General features: G+C 39.7%; 1 protein-coding gene across 7 annotated transcripts in view; it reads right to left on the bottom strand.

The window, feature by feature from the left end:
• The window catches only part of Ralgapb (Ral GTPase activating protein non-catalytic subunit beta), a 92060-nt gene that overhangs the window by 20012 nt on the left and 51355 nt on the right, over positions 1 to 20693 (bottom strand). For all 7 annotated transcript variants that reach the window (XM_090352346.1, XM_090352348.1, XM_090352350.1 and 4 more), the window contains 7 exons: positions 19420 to 19602; positions 17412 to 17563; positions 10995 to 11182; positions 8129 to 8235; positions 3379 to 3531; positions 2064 to 2273; positions 1037 to 1195 (listed from right to left, as the gene is read on the bottom strand). In XM_090352346.1, the coding sequence (XP_090208472.1) occupies positions 1037 to 1195; positions 2064 to 2273; positions 3379 to 3531; positions 8129 to 8235; positions 10995 to 11182; positions 17412 to 17563; positions 19420 to 19602 (1152 nt within the window). The remainder of the gene's footprint in view (positions 1 to 1036; positions 1196 to 2063; positions 2274 to 3378; positions 3532 to 8128; positions 8236 to 10994; positions 11183 to 17411; positions 17564 to 19419; positions 19603 to 20693) is intronic.

Genomic DNA, 20693 nt, shown 5'->3' with positions numbered 1-20693 from the left:
ATAGCCTCTCGTTCCAAAACAGGAGATCAAAATCCCCTTATTCATCTGTGGGAGCTTTTGACCTCCAGGAGACATCTGGTAGTCTGGAGACATTTTAAGTTGTCACAACTGGTAGAATGAAGGTACTGTCTAGTGAGAAAGGTAAACGAATAATCTAAATATACCACCAGTCCACAACAAAGAATTATCTGGTCCAAGATGGCAAAAGTGTTGTTAAACACTTAGTTTAAAGAAGGGAAAGTAAGGAACTTCTCTCTAAATTAAAAATAAAAAGGGAAGAGAGGAGCAGAATGGATCAAAATCATTTGAGAAATTTAAAAACAAGGTTCCATTGGCTTCTTTAAGCCCTACATCAAAGTTAGCAAAAGTGAGGTCCTGGAATCACTATTTGTACCAGTCTTAGGGCTTGAACTCAGGCCTATACCTTGTTCTTGAACCTTTTTTTTTGGGGGGGGGGGGGAGCTTAAAGTGCTTAACCATTTCAGTCACAGCTCTACTTCCAGGGCATTTTGGTTTATTTTTGAGAAGGGGAGTCCTGGGGCATGACTCACGGCCTGGGCACTCCAGCTAGTGCTTTACCACTTGAACCACAGTTCCAATTATGGATTTTTGATGGCTCACTGTAGACTCACAGCCATTCCTTCCTGGACTGGCTTCAAACTGCAATCCTCAAATTTCAGCCTCCTAAATAGCTAAGATTACAGGTATGAGCCACCAGTACTTGGCTAAATGGACTTCTTATGAGGTTATTTGGAAGGAGAGTTCTATGGGGAAAGAAAGTCTATTGTTCACTTCTGTAGGCAGACACTGAGCCCTAGGGAAAGATGGTCAGTGAGTATTCTTGAGTAGTCAGGTCAAGCTGTAGTTCCACTTATTCTAAAGCATGCTTCCTAAGCATCATGGCATTTATTCATTAAGTTCTTGAATTGGTTCACAAGCCTTTAAGCATACATTGCAAAATTTTGTATATTTATAGTATAAAAAGTTACCTTCTAACAACACCCCCCCCCCCCCCCTAAAAATTTCAGAGCCTTACCTCTTGGTTTGTTTTCTGACCTGGCTTCATATAGAAAATAAAAACTGTGTCAAAAGGACGACATGGCAAGAGATCTAGATACCCAATGTCATCAAAAAAACCAGGAATTGCAGAATCGAGTGCAATAAGATGAGGAGGTAGACGACTATTTGCAGGTTCCTACCAAAGAAAGAAAGGGGCCATTATTATCTCTTTTCATTACTTTCAACACGTACTTGCTCGTGGAAGGGATGTGCGTATGTATGTTTATAGTGATTAAGATAGGGCCTATGTAGTCCAGGCTAGCCAAGAACTCACACTCTTCCCTCCTCGGTGCTTGGAGGACTATGATTATAGACATATATATCACCATGGCTACCTTTGCTCACAGTTCAGTTAATACTTTTCATACTTCCAGTCCTTTTGCCTTTTAATACGTTGCAATTAAGGTGTTTGTGTGTGTGTATTCTCGAGACTATTATGCTTTCCGTAACTATTTTTAATACTGTCTATATGTTTCTTGGTAAGGGGCCACTGGCTGGGTTTGAGCTCAAATCTTTAAGCTTGTTAGGCAGGTGCTCTATCACCTAACCCATTCCCCAAGCCCTTCTTTGATTATTTTTCATGCTTTTTGCCTGGAGGCAAATGTGGACAGGGATCCTCCTATGTTTATTTTCTGTGAAGGTGGTATTACAGACAGGCACCACCACAACTAGCCTGGTTTGTTACTAACTTTTGCCCTAGTTATCTATGTATTTCATTATGTATATAAGTTGGTCATACATTATCCAAGAAAATTCAGAGCCAGGTATATACTCAAGGCAGTGCCTCAGACAGAACTCTGAGTTTATGGAGTCATTGTCCTGGAGATCACACTTAACTTACAGCAGCAAAAAAACTTCTCTTATTTGCAGGCACCAACAGTCTATAATCAGTTTTTTGTTTTTCTGAATCTTCTGTCTCATAAAAATATTATCAGCTGAATTTTAATTTATGAATATATTATGTTTATGAATAGATTTACTCATAAAAAAATCACAAAAATTACCTTTAATGCCTCTAAGGATAAAAATCCAAAGTGAGAGAGGAAAAGGCGGGCTGTTTGGAATTCCTGGGCAGGAGGCGGGGGCTTGCAATCCGTAATGGGGTCAGGGAAACTTCTCTTCTGCAGTTCCCCCTCACTTTGCTGTTCAAGGTGTATTTCGTAAGCTATCTGCTGAGCCATTCCACTTCTCAATTTCTCATGTTTCTCTTCTAACTGAAATAAATGAGATATTTCATTTGGAGAAACTATTTAAAAATTACTAGTTACTCTTAATTTTAAAACAAAAATAAAGCAACAAAAAAGATAATTTTCAGTGATCAACATTGTGATTCACTTCAATATATAATTCATTCATATAATTAAGCAAACATGTTTTAAGGTTAAAACCATCCTGAAAAAAATCCCAAACCTCACCAATTGCTCCTTCATTACCCGGCTGTAAAGGACATCATTTTGCCTCTGCTCCCCTTCAGACAGGCAGATAATAAAGCACACCTGTTCTCCCAGCCCAACATCCAGACCACTCATATGGTACCCAAATGGATTCCTTGACTATTTTTGAGGCCCCTTGCTCCCCCTTCTGATCAATTCTTCCGTGTGTGTGTGTGTGTGTGTGTGTGTGTGTGTGTGTGTGTGTGTGTGTCTGAGATAACAGTCTCATGGACCTTACTACCCAGACTGACTTTGACTGCGATTCTCAGATTTCAGCCTCATGAGTAGCTAGGACTTCAGGTGGAGCCACCAGTACCCAGTTATTAGCATAAGTTAAAAAATGTATTTATTAGCATAATTAGTTGTATAAAAAGGTCTTCATTATCCATAGATGATGCATACAATGTAATTCGATCAGATTCTCTTTTTACCTACTTCCTCCCACATGGGTATAAAACACATATATGAATGTCCTTTGACCATGTTTGCGCCCCCTTTCCCTTTTCCTCCACTTTCTTGATTTCCCCACCCAGATATGACCTCAGATTTGACTTTCAAGGGCTGTAATTCTCTCTCTAATCCTAACCTACTTTCTACACTATCCAAATATCCTCTATTTCCACAGTCTGATCATGTTGCCACACTTCAAAACCTACCATTGAAGAATCCAGGCAATCAGTGAGTGACTCCACTTCCTATCAGTGAGCCAAAATCTACACTTGTCCTGCTATTTGGAAACCACCTCATCTTATGAGTACTGCCTATAACACTAAAGGCAGACTAAAACTGTAACACTACAACCATAAAACTGTAACACTAAAACAGACACCATTTAAGAATATTTACATTCACCCATTTAACAGAAACTAAAAATAGTTTATCTTACTTCTTCAGTGACAATCTCATGCAAATCTGGAATGCTCAGATCTGCTTTCACGAAAGGAATTTTGTCCACCTCTTCAGGAAATGGCCGATGTTTTACAGAGTATTTAAACCCAACATCATTTTTAGGAACTGGGCGAGGCTCAGGAACAAAAAGCTGTTAAGATAATACCAATAAGATTATGCTTATGTATATACAATCTAATACCCATCTGTAATGACACACATTATTAGACTGATCTGCTTTGATACTTGTTTCCCTAAACTTACATGTAACAAAACAAACCAAGAACCTGCAAATGCTTATAGCTAATAGTAAAAATAGGTGATCTGCATGCATTCAACTTTATCTTATTTTCATAAATATGTTTATTGGGGCCGGGAGTTTGGCCTAATGGTTAAAGTGCTTGCCTAGCATGCATGAAGACCCGGGTTCAATTCCTTGGTACCACATACATAGAAAAAAGCCAGAAGTGGTGCTGAGGCTCAAGTGGTAGAACTCTAGCCTTGAGAAAGTCCAAGGACAGTGCTCAGGCCCTGAGCCCAAGCCCAGGACTGGCAAAAATAAAAAATAAATAAATAAATAAATAAATAAATATGTTTATCAACTTACACATTTTGTGACTGCTAGTGGTTTGTGGACCTCTATTGCCCTAGGTCTAAATTGCCTTCATTCAGTGCTATGCCAACAGATGAGATATTTCAGAGCTTTAACATTCAACTTTCAACTTAACATTCAACTTTCTTGCAAGATACTGGGTTTGATCCTTGTGCCACAAAACAAAGCTAAAAGTTCCTTTTTCCCAAGATCTCTCAACTCATGCTGTACAAAAAAGTACAAGTCAAGTCCCCAGAGCATCTCTAAAAAATGAGTTCAATAAGAACTGGTAGAAGCTGGAAATGGTGGTACACATATATAATCGCAGCATTCTAGAGGCTGAGGCAGGAAGGGCACTCGGGTACACAATGAGTTTGAAGCCAGGCTGCACTTCACAGAGATTTCAAGGTGAAGCTGGACTACAAATTAAGTTTGAAGACTCGTTACAGTTTGAGCTATTCAGTGAGTCTCGGTCTCAAAAATACACACATACACACACATACACACACAAAACAAGACTGAAACTACACAATTGTTAGGGGAGAAAAGAGGTGGGGACAGGTAACAGAAGAAGAGGGTGAATAATATCTACGTGCATTTTGTATATGACAATTCTATCAGGAAAAAGAAATGTACTCATTACCTGACTTATGAAAGGGTAGTCCCTCTGTTCAACACCCATATAATGACAAAAAATTATTTTAAAAAGATATAATGACACCAGTGGCTTATAACTGTAATTCTAGCTACTCAGGTGACTGAGATCTGAGGATTGTGGTTCAAAGCCAGCCCGTGCACAAAAGTCTGCGAGACTCTTATCTCCAATTAACCATCAGAAAACAAGAAGTGGCACTATGGCTCAAGTGATAAGAGCACTAGCCTTGAGCTGAAATGCTCAGGGAGAGAACCCAGGCCCAGAGTTAAAGTCCCACAAGCGACCAACAAACAAAAGATTTAATGGAAGTGGTACTGTGGCTCAAGTGGTAGAATACCAGCCTTGAGCACAGAGGCTCAGGTACTGAGTTCAAGTCCCACAACTAACAAAACAAAACAGAGAGAGAAAGAAAAAAAAAAGATTTCATAAGGAATCCCATTTAGAAAGATGAAGAAAAATAGGTAATAGCAAAGATGAAGAAAAAGAGAACAATGAAGGGAATTACTGTGATTTCAATGTAATATCTGTATGTGTGAAATACCATGATAAATCCCTTAGCACAATTAATATAAAAAAGAATGAGAGAGTCAGGCGTGATGGTTCATGCCTGTAATCCTAGCTACCCAGGAGGGTAAGATCTGAGGATTGCATTCAAAGCCAGGCAGGGCACAAAAACCCATGAGACTCTTATCTCCAATTAACCACCAGAAAACGGGAAATGGCTGTGGCTCAACGGGTAGGCTGGTAGCCTTGAGCTCAGGGACAATGCCCTGAGTTCAAGTCGCACAACTGACAAAAAAAAAAAAAAAACAATGAAAGGAAAATTAAGAGACTGTGCAGAGTGAAACAGAAGAAAATGAAGATAAATGAGGATAAATATGATTGATGTACATGTACCCTGTAGACATCATGAAGACAGAACAATGAAACCTGTTTAAATTATACTAAAAAGGGGGAAAAGTCTAAGTGATGAAGTGAGATTTAATGGAATATATCATATACATGATCAGAAATGTCACAATGAAATTTCCCTGGGTAAATAATGTATACTAATAAAAAAAAAATAGGGGAGGGGAGGTATGAGGAGCATGAGGCAGATTAATGGGAGGGGTGAGACTGACCAGGGTACACTGTATGCTTGTGTGGAAGTGTCAAAAGTCCTCTCTTGTATAACTCATACAGACTATATATATATATATCTTTTTTTTCGGTGGGGGAGCATCCAAAGGTTTACTCCAATAATCCTATTAGAAAGGCTGAGATCTGAGAATCTGGGTTTCAAGTTAACCCCGGCAGGCTAATCAAAAACTTATTTTTTGGTCAGTGTGGGGCTTGAACTCAGAACCTGAATTTCTTTGTGCTCAAGGTTAGCGATCTACCACTTGAGCCACAGCACCACTTCCATTTTTGGGTGCTTAATTAGAGATAAAGAGTCTTCCGAGGGAGGACTTTTCTGCGTGGGCTGGCTTTAAACCATGATGCTCAGATCTCAGACTGAGTAGCTAGGATTATAGGCATGAGCCACCAGTGCCTGGCCTAATCAATCACTTTAATTTCCAACAACCACCAAAAAGCAGAAGTGTAGCTGAAGTGGAAGATTGCCAGTCTTGAGTAGAAAAGCCAAGTGAGAGTGAAGCCCTCATACTAGTACACAAAAACAAAAACAAAACTTACAAAGAAAAGGTAAATTGTAAGCACATACGTAAGTATATAAGCTCAAGCCTGTAATCCTAGCTATTTAGGAGGCTGAAATCTGAGAATTACAGTTTGAAGCCACCCTAGGCAGGAAACTCCGTAAGACTCTTACCTCCCATTAGCAAGAAATGGAGCTGTGGCACAAGAGGCAGAGTGCTAGCCATGAGCACAAAAGCTCTGGAACAGTGCCTAGACTCTAAGTCAAATCCTAGACTGGCAAAAATAAAAAATAAAAAATGTTAGATCTTTAGTTATATTAAGAGAGTTTGGGTGTCAAACCTGGGTCTTCATAGCTCCAAAGCCCTGATTCAATATGTTTATGGTGCTGGACACTGGTGGTTCACATCTATCTCAAGAAGCTGAGATCTGATAATTATGGTTTGAAGCTAGCCCAGGCAGACAAAATTACAAGACTCATATCCTCAATTAACCAAGTAAAGGCCAGAACATGAGGAGTACTAGAGGTCTCAGCCATGAAAAAAAAAGCCACACAAGAGCTTGAGGTAATAAGTCCAAAGTCCCAGTACTGGCGAAAGAAATTTAAAAAGTAATTTTAAAAAAGGTACACAGCCAGGAGGGGAAAAACTGGGAGAAAATGAGGGAAGAGGTGACACTGTTCAAAAAGAAATGTATTAAATACCCAACTTGTATAAACATAACCCCTCTGTACATTCACCTTTAAAATAAAAAATTTGAATAAAATAAAAAAATTTAAAAATTCAATTTTAAAAAAGGGTACATATCATGCCTTTAAATGAATTTTGATTCCTGTCCTACTTCCCTTTTCCCTTGGAGTTAAACATTTAGAAGCTTATGAAATGTGATCTGCGTTCTGCCACAGAGAGAAAATCGTTTTTTCTTTTTAAGTAACCAACATAGCTCATCCAACAGAAATCAAGTGTGTTAAATGATTGTAAGCATGTACTTCAATTGAGGTTATCTCATCTGCTGGCAAATTTTATTACTAAAATAATTTTTAGTGACATGAGTAAAAGGTTTTTAAAAAAGCAGTTTACCAAATAACACACATTTTATTTGTTACTGTGTACAGAAAGAAAAAAAATGGAAGGAAATTCACTAAAACATTAACTATGACTCATCTCTCTGAAGAATACAGGTGACTTAGAATTTAATGTCTGAATCTTCCAATTTTCTATGACAAGCAAGTAATATTCACATCATTATGATTGTCACAAATAAAAGACAAATTATATAGCATAGTAAAATTTATATAGCAACTTGTACAGGAATAAACCATGACAAACAATTTGAAACTATGTACTATTTGCTAAACACATGAAAGGTCTGGCGAAATCTTTCCATATATGGTGAATGTCTATTATTGATGGTGTAGATTTATTTTTTTTTTTTAACAGGAGCTCACTTTATAACCTTGAAATCTGCTACCTAGCCCAGGGGGCTACAACTCATTTTGTTCTCCAGGCTGGCCTCCAACTCTTGAGTCATGGTATGCTAGGATTACGGGTATGTGCCATCAACCATCAGCATATACACCTGACTTAAATTATATTTAAAATCTCATGGAAAAATGTGAGATCATGGGTGAACAGTTAGACACTTTTGGAAAAAGAGTCCTGCTTTAAAGATGCCTAAGCAATTACTTCAATAAACCTGAGTGTCTGGTTCCTAAGGAGATCCTGATAGAGCCTCGTGACAGGGTATCTGGCTAGGGATCAGAAATATTTATCTGTGGTTTTAGGTAGAATGGAATGTAACCTTTACGATAGCATGCATGCATACCCTTGTACACATACTTGTCACTTCCCTGTGACTTCTGACAGATACCTTCTGATTTGCTTTTGCTCCTCTGGGTAAAAGGCAAAGCTGTTGTGCCCAAGCAAGTCTTCCAGACATTCCCCGAACCAGCACAGTGACAGAGGGAAAAAAATCATCTGGAATAAAATGTTTATGCAAAGATTTTTATTTCATACAACAACCATAAAATATAACTGCTGTCAACACTTCATTGCGTTTCTCAAGCTTTGATCTTCTCTGTCCTGTTTGTGATTTCTGTCTTATCATGAGTAAGTACTATTATCTTACCATTCTTTATTATTATTAAATTCATTTAAAAAGGATACTGTGAACTACCTCAGTGGGAAACCATGAAATTAGGTATGCAAATTATGGGGTTTGTTTTTTTTTTTGGTTTGGCTTTTTTGCCAGTCCTGGGACTTGAACTCAGGGTTTGGACACACTGTTCTTCACAAGGCCAAATTCCTGGCCCTTAATTATGCTTTGTTTTTCTTTTGGTTGGTCATGGGGATTGAACTCTGGGTCTAGGAGCTGTCCCTGAGCTCTTCAGCTCAAGGCTAGCCCTCTACCACCTGAGCCATAGCACCATTTCCAGTCTTCTGGTGGTTTAACTGGAGATAAAGAGTCTCAAAGACCTTAGTGTCCAGGCTGGCTTTGACCCGCAATCCTCAGATCTCAGCTTCCTGAGTAGCTAGGATTATGGGTGTGAGCCACCAGTGCCTGGCTTGCATTTTTTAAAAATAAATGAAATAATGTGTTTGCCACTGTTTCAACTATCATCATCTCACATACCTGTAGTGAACACTTACTTTTGGGAAATGCTATTCTGGAAAATACTCTTAATCTCACAATGAACAAATGAAACAATGAACAAATGAAATGTAAGAAGATGGGCCAGTTTGTCTGCAAGGGCTGATGTTACATTGCTTTAGGTACCAATGCCCACTTTAAGAAGACAACCATTTCCTTCCAGCAGAAGTTCTGGTGTGTTTCTAGGAATTCAGGACCAGTCCTTTTTATTCTTTTGTTTCAAGTGTCAGAGTCAAATTTGTCATGCATTTCTCTTTTCTGCTGCTAGTAACTATTATAATAAACAATGTCCTTCTTAATATGTCAAATTCAAGTTGTTTATATTTTGGCAGACTTCTTAGGCAATCAATTTAGTTGGAATTAAGACTGGAATAATACTGAAACAGTTAGAAATGGGCCAAGAAGCAGAAGGGAACACTGAACTGAGATTTTGCATACTTTTTGGCAAATGGTTTGAGCTTAAGAGGCTCGCTGAAGCACAAGTAGTGTGTACAGGGGAGAGAATACCAGACAAGCCCTAGGTCTGAGGCAGAAAAAGAAGGGCCTAGAGAAAAGGCTGAAGGTGAGCAATGAATAATAGACCCATTTCATTTCATATTAAAGTTACTTAGTCTCACATGATAGATGCCGGTTATGCATTTTTTTTTTTCCGGTTGTGGGACTTGAACTCTGGGCCTGGGTGTTGTCCCTGAGCTCTTCATCTCAAGGCTACTGCCTTACCCCTTGAGCCACAGCACCATTTCTTGTTTTCTGGTGGTTAAATGGAGGTAAGAGTCTCACAGACTTTAGTGCTGGGCTGGCTTTGAACCCCAATCCTCAGATCTCAGCCTCCTGAATAGCTAGGATTACAAGTGTGAGCCACTGCACTCAGCTATGTGATGCATTTTTTTTTTTTTAATCTCAAACTACAGGGCAAGCAATGTTTTACTTTCATTTTATGGATTATTAGATCGAAGTCACATTCAGCAAAACTTTTTCAGGATTCTAAGACTCTGTTTATCTTTGCAAAGGCAAGAAGGTGTGTTTCCCTCATTAAGGAAATCCTATCATGGTGGGGCAACAAATCTAAGTCCTCTCTACATCATGTACTTTGCAAGCTACTTGGACATGTCACATACCCTGAGTTTCTTTACCTGTCAATGAGGGAATAGTACACAAGGTGATTCCCTGAGTCCTTTTATGCAAGGTCCTCTGTAACCTTCATTTTTCTTCATCTTGCCTGCAATAAGCCTCTCTGAAATTACGTTATTTTGGTATACTATATAATGCCAACTGCCATCAGGAAAAAACTTTCCTGGCAGCATCTGATTTGTAGTGGGAATTGTACTTCAAGATGGATTATAACTGGGGAAAGGGAAAGGAGGAAAATAGCTGTTCTGTCAATGGTAAATCTGCGAAGTCTTTCTAGTAGGTCACATCTATATATGAGAAGGGATACTACAGTGCAGCAAGTGGAACAGAAGTAAGGGTGAACAAGTTTTGGAACTGGTGGGGCAGGGGAGAGGAGGTGTGTCAGACCAAGCAGAAAGAATGGCAATAATCTAGGTAAGAAGCATTCAGGTCCTGAAGTTGAATGTACTGAAAGGAATACAGAGAAAAGATTTAAGAGTCACTTGGGGATGGAGGAGAGGCGAGGGGGCACAGAAACTTGGGAATTTATTATCAAAGGAAGTAAACGGAGGAGCAAGCAAAGATGATTCTCACATTTCTAACTGTTGTGACTGGCAATACTGAAATAGAACAATGAGGTGAGGAACAAGGGAGCAGAAGGACAGGACCCAAAGGTCACAAGGGAAAAAAGAGTGACAATGGTTTTTATACACAGTAAACAGCCACTATGATAAACTGTTTCTAAAACTACAGAATACTTTCCCGATATTTCATACATATATATATATATATATATATATATGGCCTTTAAGCAATTCTATTTCATATGTATATTCTATTTTCAGGTGCTCTTATCTCACAGCTCAGAGTACCATGACAAATTCATAATCACATAGAAATCAGTCTCTTTCCCTGCTAGTACTGATGAACACACACTGATACAGCAGTAAGGAAGGCGTAAGGTGGTCCAACTTACTCTGCTCATTTCCAAGAGGCTGCTCCAGCATTGCCAGGATGACACTATTGTCCAAAACAAAGTACCGGAAACTATGCTTGTTTATGGTTGGCAGCCTGGAGTATTTGATCAGAGTAGTCTCATTCACCAGACTACAAGGAGAAGCAGGACCACTGGGTGAAGGAAATGCACCAAGCAACTGCATAATACTATGGAGAATAGAATAGAAAACAGTTAATTCCCAACACAAAACCTCAACTTTACCTCATGTATCCACATACCCATCTGTTCCCCTTAATTTTAACTGAGCACAACCATGCTTCCCTTTTGTAGGTCATATTTCTTCTGAAGGCCACAGTGTGTTGTACATACCTATCCCCTCAGATGCAAACAGATGGTAGCCACAAGATGTCAACACAGTCTCTCAAAGACTTCCCTCAGCCAAAGGGAAACACCTCATTTAGGGACACAGATCCCACCCAATGACTGGCAGGTGCAGGTTATAAAGCCCCAGTCCTTTGCCTGAGAGGACTGAGAGGACATGAAATAAACAACTGCATCATAGTTCAGTTTTTCCCTTTACCCAGCTCTGCTTTCTGCCTTCCTTTACTGGGATATTGAGAATACTTTCCAATAAACTTCTTGTAAGCACATTTTAGTTTGCTACCTAGGGAACGTAATACCTCCAAATCATGAAGCTTCTAAAGCTTTATACTATGAAGTATGTGTGAAGCCATAATAAATAACCCTCTCCCTCTATTATAAGTGATATAAACCAGTTTTTAAAAATCTGATGTGTATCTGGCATTCAAGATCATGTTCATCAAAGTATTCTAGCCCTAGGAAAGGACCCTAATCAGCCACACCCCTTCACTTTTCAGAAGCCAGAACTAAAGCTAAGAAGAGCAAAGTGCTAACAGGCCAGAAAATGGCTGGCTAAGGTGAAGCACACCTGTAAGACCATCTACTCAAGAGACAGAGATAGAATGATCATGGTGTGAGACAGCTTAGGCAAGAATCCTATCTAAAATTCCAAGGACTGGGATGGCTCAATTGGAAAGTAACACACACACACACACACACACACACACACACACACACACTCCCAAAGACCAGAAACTGCCTTCTTACAAACACCTGAAGCATGGAGGAGTTAAATCTCACAGACTTGTTATAATCATTAAATAAAAATTTATAGCAGAAAATGCTTTAAAAACTGGAATTCAACTTCAAAGGCCTTAATATTCAAAGATGTTCATATAGAGAGATTTGTGCATACATTCATTCTAGGTACTTTATGCACATTATTTCTTCTACTGCCTTAACAACCCTATAAGACAAGTACCATTATTATACTCAAGTAAATAAAAAATTGAAGCTCAAAGAGAAAATACCTTTTTTGGTTTTTTTGTCAGTCATGGGTCTTGAACTTTGGACCTGGGTATTGTCCCTGAGTTCTTCAGTTCAAGGCTAGCACTCTACCACTTAATAAGAGTCTCACAGTCTTTTGTACCCAGGCTGGCTTTGAACCTTGATCCTCAGATCTTAGCCTCCTGAGTAGCTAGGATTACAGGCATGAGCCACCAGCATACGGCACAAAAGAAAAAATTTTACCTTTAGGTTCTAAAATGACCTGACCTTTCATAGGCATTTCATCTGAACAATAATATCTCGTAACTCCATTTTCGTCGCTCAACCTTTCAGTTTGGGTGAATATCTTCCTCTCTTACTCTAAGGCCTGAACCCAAAGATTTCTAATAATGGAAGTCAACACAGTTCAACAAAGGTTTTCTTTCCATGTTCTCTCCTCCTAAAGGCCTCTCAAAAGAATTTCTAAAATCAACCAAATTTGATGAGTTCAGGTCCTTCATGATTTGTGGAAGAGGAGAAATACCCAGCAAGTAATGAAAAAATGACTCGTTTTTAAAAGTAAGACAGAGATGGTTGCATGTAAGACCTAAGATGTCATCAAATAGATTACTAAAAAGGGAACAGGTCACTAAGATGAAATCATACCAACCTATCCATATTTTCTCTTATTACTAGCCTGGGAAGGCTACTTTCTCTTAAATTAAGACATCTATTTCAGTGTGTCACAACAAAATACTTGTAGATCGGATTAAAAATCCCTGTGAACCTGCCTGAAGGATATTTTCTGCTGATAGGCTGTGAGTCCACTTGTGTTTGATATCTTATTCAATGTCTTTAGACAGGCTGTGAGTCTACCTGTGTTTGATACTTCAATCAATGTCTTTAGTTAGAACACACAGAATAGGCTCATTAAATCCACAGCAGAGAGGAATATATCAGAGTAAACTAGGATTTCAAGACTAAAACTAAAAATAATGAGGTAAATCTTACGTAAGTAAATGTTCAAGCTGGGCACCAGTGGCTTATGCCTGTAATCCTAGCAACACAGGAGTCTGAGATCTGAGGAGCAAAAGCCAGCCCAGACAGGAAAGTCAGTGACACTCTTATCTCAAAATAACCACCAGAAAATTGGAAGTAGAAATGGAGCTGTGGCTCAAAGTGGTAGAATGCCAGCCTTGAACAAAAAATCTCAGGGACAGCACCCAGACCCTGAGTTCAAGTCCCATGACTGACCAAAAAAAAAAAAAAGTATAGTGAGGCAGTGGTATCTCATACCTGTAATCCTAGCCACTGAGGAAGATGAGATCTGAGGATCACAGTTCAAAGCCAGCCTGGGCAAGAAAGTCCCCAATTAGCCACCCAAAAGTAGAACTGTGTCTCAACATGATAGAGCACAAGCTTTGAGCAAAAGAGCTCAGGGACAGCATCCAGACCCTGAGTTCAAGCTCCAGGACTGACAAAAAAAAAAAAAAAAAAAAGTACAGTTCTGTGCATATATTTAAACACTCCCAAGTAGTGTGAGAATGAAAGCCCACATATGAAAAAGACTCAAAATTTTAGCTGACTAAACGTAAATCACCAGATTCTCAAAAGCCCTATGCAGTTCCTGAATACATTTAATAAAAATATACCGTCCTCCCAAATTTAAAAGTCATCTAAAGTACTGTACTCTGACATCTACTATAAGAGGTACACAATCGCCTATACCAGCAAAGGACTGCGAGGATAAAGGAACTCAGTCCTTGTAATATGAAAATATCTGAAGGTTCTAGAGCTAAATCAGAAAGAACATAAGCACTATCTTTAGATACTGCTAGTACCTGGACAAAAAGGGTGTCATTATCAAAAGTTTGAAGAACCAGTTGGTCAAAGTTAAAATGGAAGAATTTTAGCTCAATATAAAACAGCAAGCTTTTAATAATTGAAATGGACATTCAGAAGACTTGAAGCTCTAATTAGATGCTAAATAATTTGATAATTATGTTTTAAAGGTGAATTAAGCACAGGGGCAATTTAAATGACTTCTAAGAGTCCTAATTCTGAATTTGTATGAGCACCCCAAAGGGGATTAAAAATAATGAAAGCTGGGGCCGGAGTTTGGCCTAGTGGTAGAGTGCTTGCCTAGCATGCACAAAGACCTGGGTTCGATTCTTTGGTACCACATACTTAGAAAAAGCCGGAAATGGTGCTGAGGCTCAAGCGGTAAAGCTCTAGCCTTGAGAAAAATCCAAGGCCAAAAAAAAGAGAAAAATCCAAGGCCAGTGCTCAGGCCCTGAACTTAAGCCCAGGACTGGGAAAAAAAAAAATAATGAAAGCTGATTAAAGAAAATATAGTTCTAGCCAGGGGCAGTGGCTCAAGCTACTCAGGAGGTTGAGATATGAGGACTGCAGTTCAAACCCAGCCCAGGCACTAAAGAACTTGTGCTTTTATCTCCAATTAACCACGAAAAAATGGGAAGTGGAGTTGTGGCTCAAGTGGTAGAATGCTAGCCTTGAGCTGAAGAGCTTAAGAACAGCACCCAGGCCCAGAGTTCAAGCCCCATGACCACCACAACCACCCCCCCCCCCGCAAAAAAAAATATATATATACACACACATTGTCTGGGGATTTTGTTGCTGTTGTTGTTGTTTTGCCAATCCTTGGTTCTGGTTCTGGCTATGTCTCTGAGACTCTGTGCTAGACTCTACCACTTGAGCCATATTTACCACTTCTTGCATTTTCTGAGTAGTTTGCTGGTGAGAAGAGTTACACAACTTTCCTGTCCCAGGCTAGTCTTGAACACAATGCTCAGACCTCGATCTCCTGAGTAGTTAGGATTATGAGTGTGAACTACCCATGCTGGCCCAAGAAGCTATGTGAAATGTGTATTAGGTACTCAGCACTGGGAGGGTGACCACAGTAATGCCTTTCTCAGAATCCTCCTCCTGGGCCTGGAGTTTGGCCTAGTGGTAGAGTGCATGCCTAGCATGCATGAAGACCCGGGTTCAATTCCTTAGTACCACAGTCCTCTGGCCCTGAGCTTAAGCCCAGGACTGGCAAAAAAAAAAAAAAAAAATACCTTACCACTCAGAATCCTCCTCATATCCTGGGGAGAATGTACAAACATGTATCAAATAAATCAGATATGATCATGACAGTACACAAATCTACTGTGTGGTAGGATCAGAAATGAGTGTACTTGTATAGAAAGAAAGAAGTCATATTAAGAAGCAGAGTACCTGAGTCCTATGGAGGGAGATAGGTTTGAGGTTAGTATTGAAAAGTAGAGGGTGTGGCCAAAAGGAAACAGAAGCTTTATTAATTAGGGGGAGGAGCATAAGCAAGAACAAGCATGTCCAGTTCACTACCGCAAGTTAACTGGACTATGGCAGAGGATACTAGGGAAAAGTGGTAGAAGAGATCAGAATTGGAATTCAGAAATATGGCAGGAAATCACTCAAGCAGGAAAAGAAAAATTCTTCTTTGGGAGGATGAGTTTGGTCACAGAATAAGATGACCAAGGAAGTTAGGATTCAGAAAGTAGGGAAGTCAGGCAAGAAATGATGGCATGCAGAATCTCAGGTTGCAAATCTGCTTATCCCTTCAGCTAAGCTGTTTTCCCTAAGGATGATGCTACTGTGATTTTTCTCTCATCTATCTGGAAATATTTATTTCCTCTAAATTTTCAGCATTTTATTTGTACATTTTACTTTGGAGAATTTATTTCCCACCTAATAATATAGCAGTTTGTGTTCCTATTTTTAGCTTGCCTACTGAGCAAGACAGTACTGGTGGGATGAATGGTTCAGACTCATCTTTATGATACTATTCCAGTTCTTTTTGGGGTGGCACATGGGGACGTTAAATACTAGTCGTTGAATTCGGTCTTGTGTTTGCTAGGCAGGCATTCCACTGCTGAACCACACCATCAGTTCTTCTTTGTACTAGTTAGCTTGAAATAGTTTTACATTTTGCTCTGGTCCATACCTGGATCTCAATCCTCTCACTGAATACTTCCTGCTGTGGCTGAAATAACAGCTATGAACTGCCGTGTCCAGCTTCTTCCACTGAGATTGAGTCTCAAGAATTTTTTTTTTTAATCTGGGCTGACCTGAAATTGCCATCTTCTCAAATTCAGCGTCTTAGATAGTTGTGTGGACCACTATACCCAACTACTACTGGTTGAGAAGGAAGCTCTCAAACTTTCTGACAGGGCTGGCCTCAAATAACAATCTTCCTGATCTCAGCCTACCAAGTAAAACACCATTACCCAGTCTATTATCAGTTCTAAACAGGCAGTCTATAAATCTTAGCTGAATGGATCTATAATATGTAGTAAAAAAGTTGTAGAAGAGACCAACTAGAAGGCAGAGCTGATAGGGAGATCATAGACATAAACATTTTACCTCTGGATTCAGCCATCAAAGTGAAAAAATAGAGTAAGTTTATCCAAGAGACTTTCCAACTTGAACATAATTTGTCATGAATGAATATAAGTGGGTACAGAAACTCAAGCTACTGGTTTATTTGGGTCTAAAATAGCTACAGGGCTGGGAATGTGGCTTAGTGGTAGAGTGCTTGCCTGGTATGCATGAAGCCCTGGGTTTGATTCATCAGTACCCTATAAACAGAAAAAAACAGAAGTGGCACTGTGGTTCAAGTGGCAGAGTGCTAGCCTTGAGCAAAAGAAGCTCAGGGATAGTGGCCAGACCCTGAGTTCAAGCCCCAGGACTGGCAAAAAACAACAAAAAACTGATACAGGGGCCAGGAGTGTAGCCTAGTGTGGTAGGGTGCTTGCCTAGAAAGCACGAAGTCCTGGGTTCGATTCCTTAGTACCACATACACAGAAAAAGTGGTGCTGTGTGTGGCTCAAGTAGTAAAGTGCTAGCCTTGAAAAAACTCAAGGACAGTGTCCAGGCTCTGAGTTCAAGCCCCACGACTGACTGGTAAAAACAAAACAGAACAGGTACAAGAGTATTTCCTTTCTATTTAATTTCTGGAGACAAAATATCATCTAAAGGGAACGATGAGTCACTTAACGCGAAATGAACAGTAAGGGATCACTGCTAACACAATCACTTTCATACCATGTGAGGGTAGCTTCAGCAGCATCCTTTACCCTCATAGAGGCAGGGTTTGGCTCCTTATCTCCTTTGTATTTGACCTCTTGCTCATTGTTCTTGGACTTACTTCCTGAGATACCCAGTTCCACAATCTCTAGTACTTCCTTAAGGCAGTCCTACAAGCAGGAAAGGTAGATCAATTTTGGTAATATACCATTTCTGAGCAGACAAAGAATCCATCAAAATGCTAGTAGTGGTTATATTTTGGTAATGGAATTTTAACTTCTAATTTTCTTTAATAGAGATATTCTAATTCCATAGTAATACAAAAAATTTAAGCCCCCTTCCAAATTTTTTGGTAAAGAACTAAATTTGTGCCAGTGCGGTGGCTCATGCCTGTAATCCTAGCTACTCAGGAGGCTCAGATCTGAGGATCAAGGTTCAAAAGACAGCCCGGGCAAAAAAGGACCTGAGACTCTTATCTTCAATTAACCTCTAGAAAATGGGAAGTGGGGCGTGGCCCCAGGGTTGGGGAGTAGCCTTGAGCTGAAGAACTCAGGGACAGTGCCCAGGCCAAGTTCAAGCCCCATGACCCACCAAAAAAAAAAAACCAAAAAACAAAACAAAACAAAACAAATTAAATTTGCATGTTCAGAGAGAAAGAGACAGAGATACTAAGTAAAGCTAAATAAATTCAATTCCATCAGTCCTAATTCTTATAACCTACCATGGATTAAAAATCATGTAAGTCCAAGTTAAACATGGGATGATTTAAGACATTTTAGATTGGATCAAGGCTCAGTGTTGAGGCCCTGAGTTCACAAGAACAAAAAACATGAGATTATTTAAGATACCAAATAAAAAGCTCTTCAATGACTGACATTTTAAAACAATTTCTAGTATCCTAACTTCAGAAGCTATATTGAGTATGACTAAGATTTTGTCAACAATATTTTTAAATTACATAAAGTTTTCTATAATATTCAATAAGCCTAATATCTCTTCATTCATCAAGTATGCTTTGTTTTGAATTTTTTTGGTGGTATGGGGGGTTGAACTTGCTCTTGTTGGACAGTCACTCTATTACTTAAGCTATGTTTGCAGACCTTTTTGATCTGATGCCTTGTTCATTCCCTCTCTTCTTCCTCTTTCTCTCTCCATCCCTCCCCCTCCCCACCTTTTTTTTTCAGTGGGCTGAACTCTGGGCCTGAGTGCTGTCCCTCAGCTCTTCAGCTCAAGGCTACTGCTCTACCACTTGAGCCCACAGGGCTACTTCTGGTTTTCTGGTGGTTAAATGGAGATAAAAGTCTAATGGAGTTTAGTGCCTGGCTTTGAACTGTCATCCTCAGATCTCCAAAGTAGCTAGGATTACAGGTGTGAGCCACCAGCAACCCCCCTCCTCTTTTTTCTGTTCTGGTTTGTTTGTTTTTTTTGTCATGTGGCTTAAACTCAGGGTCTAGGTTACTGTACCTGAGATTATTTTTTGCTCAAGACTAGCACTCTACCATTTTGAGCCACAATACCACTTCCAGTTTTCTGATGGTTAACTGGAGGCAAGAGTCTCAGACTTTCCTGCCCAGGATGGCTTTGCACCGCAACCCTCAGATTTCAGTCTCTTGAGTAGCTAGGATTGCAGACGTGTGAGCTACTAGTACCCAGCTTGCTTTAGTTATTTTTGAGAATAGCCTGGCTTTTTGTAATCTTCCTTTGCACACTTCCCACTGTGGCTGGGATAACAGGCACATACCAATGCACCCACCTATTGGTTGAAGTAGAGTATCACAAAACTTCTTGCCCAGTCTGGCTTCGACCTGTGATCCTCTTAATCTTTGCCTTCTGAATAGCTAGGATTACAGGTGTGAGCCATAGGAATCTGCCTTACTGTGCACTCTTTGTAATGCCTGCTTCCCTATAAAGAATAAGGCAGTGAAAATTGACTAGATACCTGTGCCCACCAGAAAAACGTGTGTGGAATAAAATTTTTAGCTAGAATCCTTTTTTAGAGACAAGCTGGCAGGCAGAAAAAACTTACCTTTTCATCAAGCATATCAGGGTGCTCAGTCAGCCAGACACACAGACATTGAAAAGCTGCCACTATCATGGAATGCAGGTCCCGGGAGTGCAAAGGGGCTGGCCGACTGCACTGATACACAATGTAGCTGCACACAGAACTGATGGCCCTTTTTCGGTCCCCTGAGTCGACCATCACCTTGACCTAAGCATGGTCATTTGGAGAATGTAAAGAATTAGCCAAGAATCACTGTACCAACTTGGAAACATTTTCTCTGAAGCTAAGCATATTTGAGAATGTGATATATTGATGGTCTTTCTTTTTGATTATTTATATTCAGGAATAGAGTATTTCACTCTCTACAAAAACAGTAGCATTTTTCAAGTCCTAAAATAGTATTTTACTTTGACATAGCTTCTTATACTGTTAAACTAAACCCTCAAGCATACCTACTTACCTTTGCTGAGACTGGAAGACAGCTGGCAATGGTATATATACTTCATAGTGCTGCTACATGTTCTGCACATAGTACTCTGTGGCTGCTTGGTGGCTTACCTACTGTACTTTTTTTTGGTCAGTCATGCGGCTTGAACTCAGCCTGGGCTCTGTTCCTGAGCTACCACTGTACCCTTGAGCCAAGCCCCACTTCCCATTTTCTAGAGGTTAATTGGAGACAAGAATCTCAGGTCCTTTTGTGCCTCGGCTGGCTTTAAACCTTGATCCTCAGATATCAGCCTCCTGAGTAGCTAGGATTACAGGCGTGAGCCACAGGCGCCCAGCTTTACCACACATATTTAAAGTGCACATATGGCTAGATGCCTGTGGATCATGCCTGTAATCGTAGCTACTAAGAAGACTGAGATCTGAACTGTGGTTCAAAGACAGATGGGCAGGAAAATTCATGAGACTTGTTTCTCCAGTTAAGCACCAAAAAAAGTCAGAAATGGAATTACTCAAGTGGTAGAGTGTTAACCTTGAGTTCAAAAGCTCAGGGACAGTGCTCAGGCCGAGGTCAAGCCCCAGGACCACTAAAAAAGAAAAAAAAATCAAATAAAGTACAAATTGAATTGTTTTGGTAAGTCCACATCTGTGAACTGCTATGAAAAACAAGTGACTATAAACCATCAACAAATCTCATGTATCTCTGTAACTTCCCTTTCATTCTTCTTTGCCTCTTTCCCTAAAGCAGCAGCTAATTAGCCTGTATTTCCTCATATATATAGAGGAACTGTACAAAACAGACCTTTCTTTCCCTCTTCCTTCTTCTCAGCATAGTTACTTTGAGATTTAGCTAC

Source organism: Megascapheus bottae, chromosome 18 (genome assembly GCF_031878675.1).
Source record: "Megascapheus bottae isolate mThoBot1 chromosome 18, mThoBot2.hap1, whole genome shotgun sequence".
In the NCBI taxonomy this organism is placed as follows: Eukaryota; Metazoa; Chordata; class Mammalia; order Rodentia; family Geomyidae; genus Megascapheus; species Megascapheus bottae.
The sequence above is the reverse complement of the archived record's forward strand: the minus strand, read 5'-3'. Positions and strand labels throughout refer to the sequence as shown.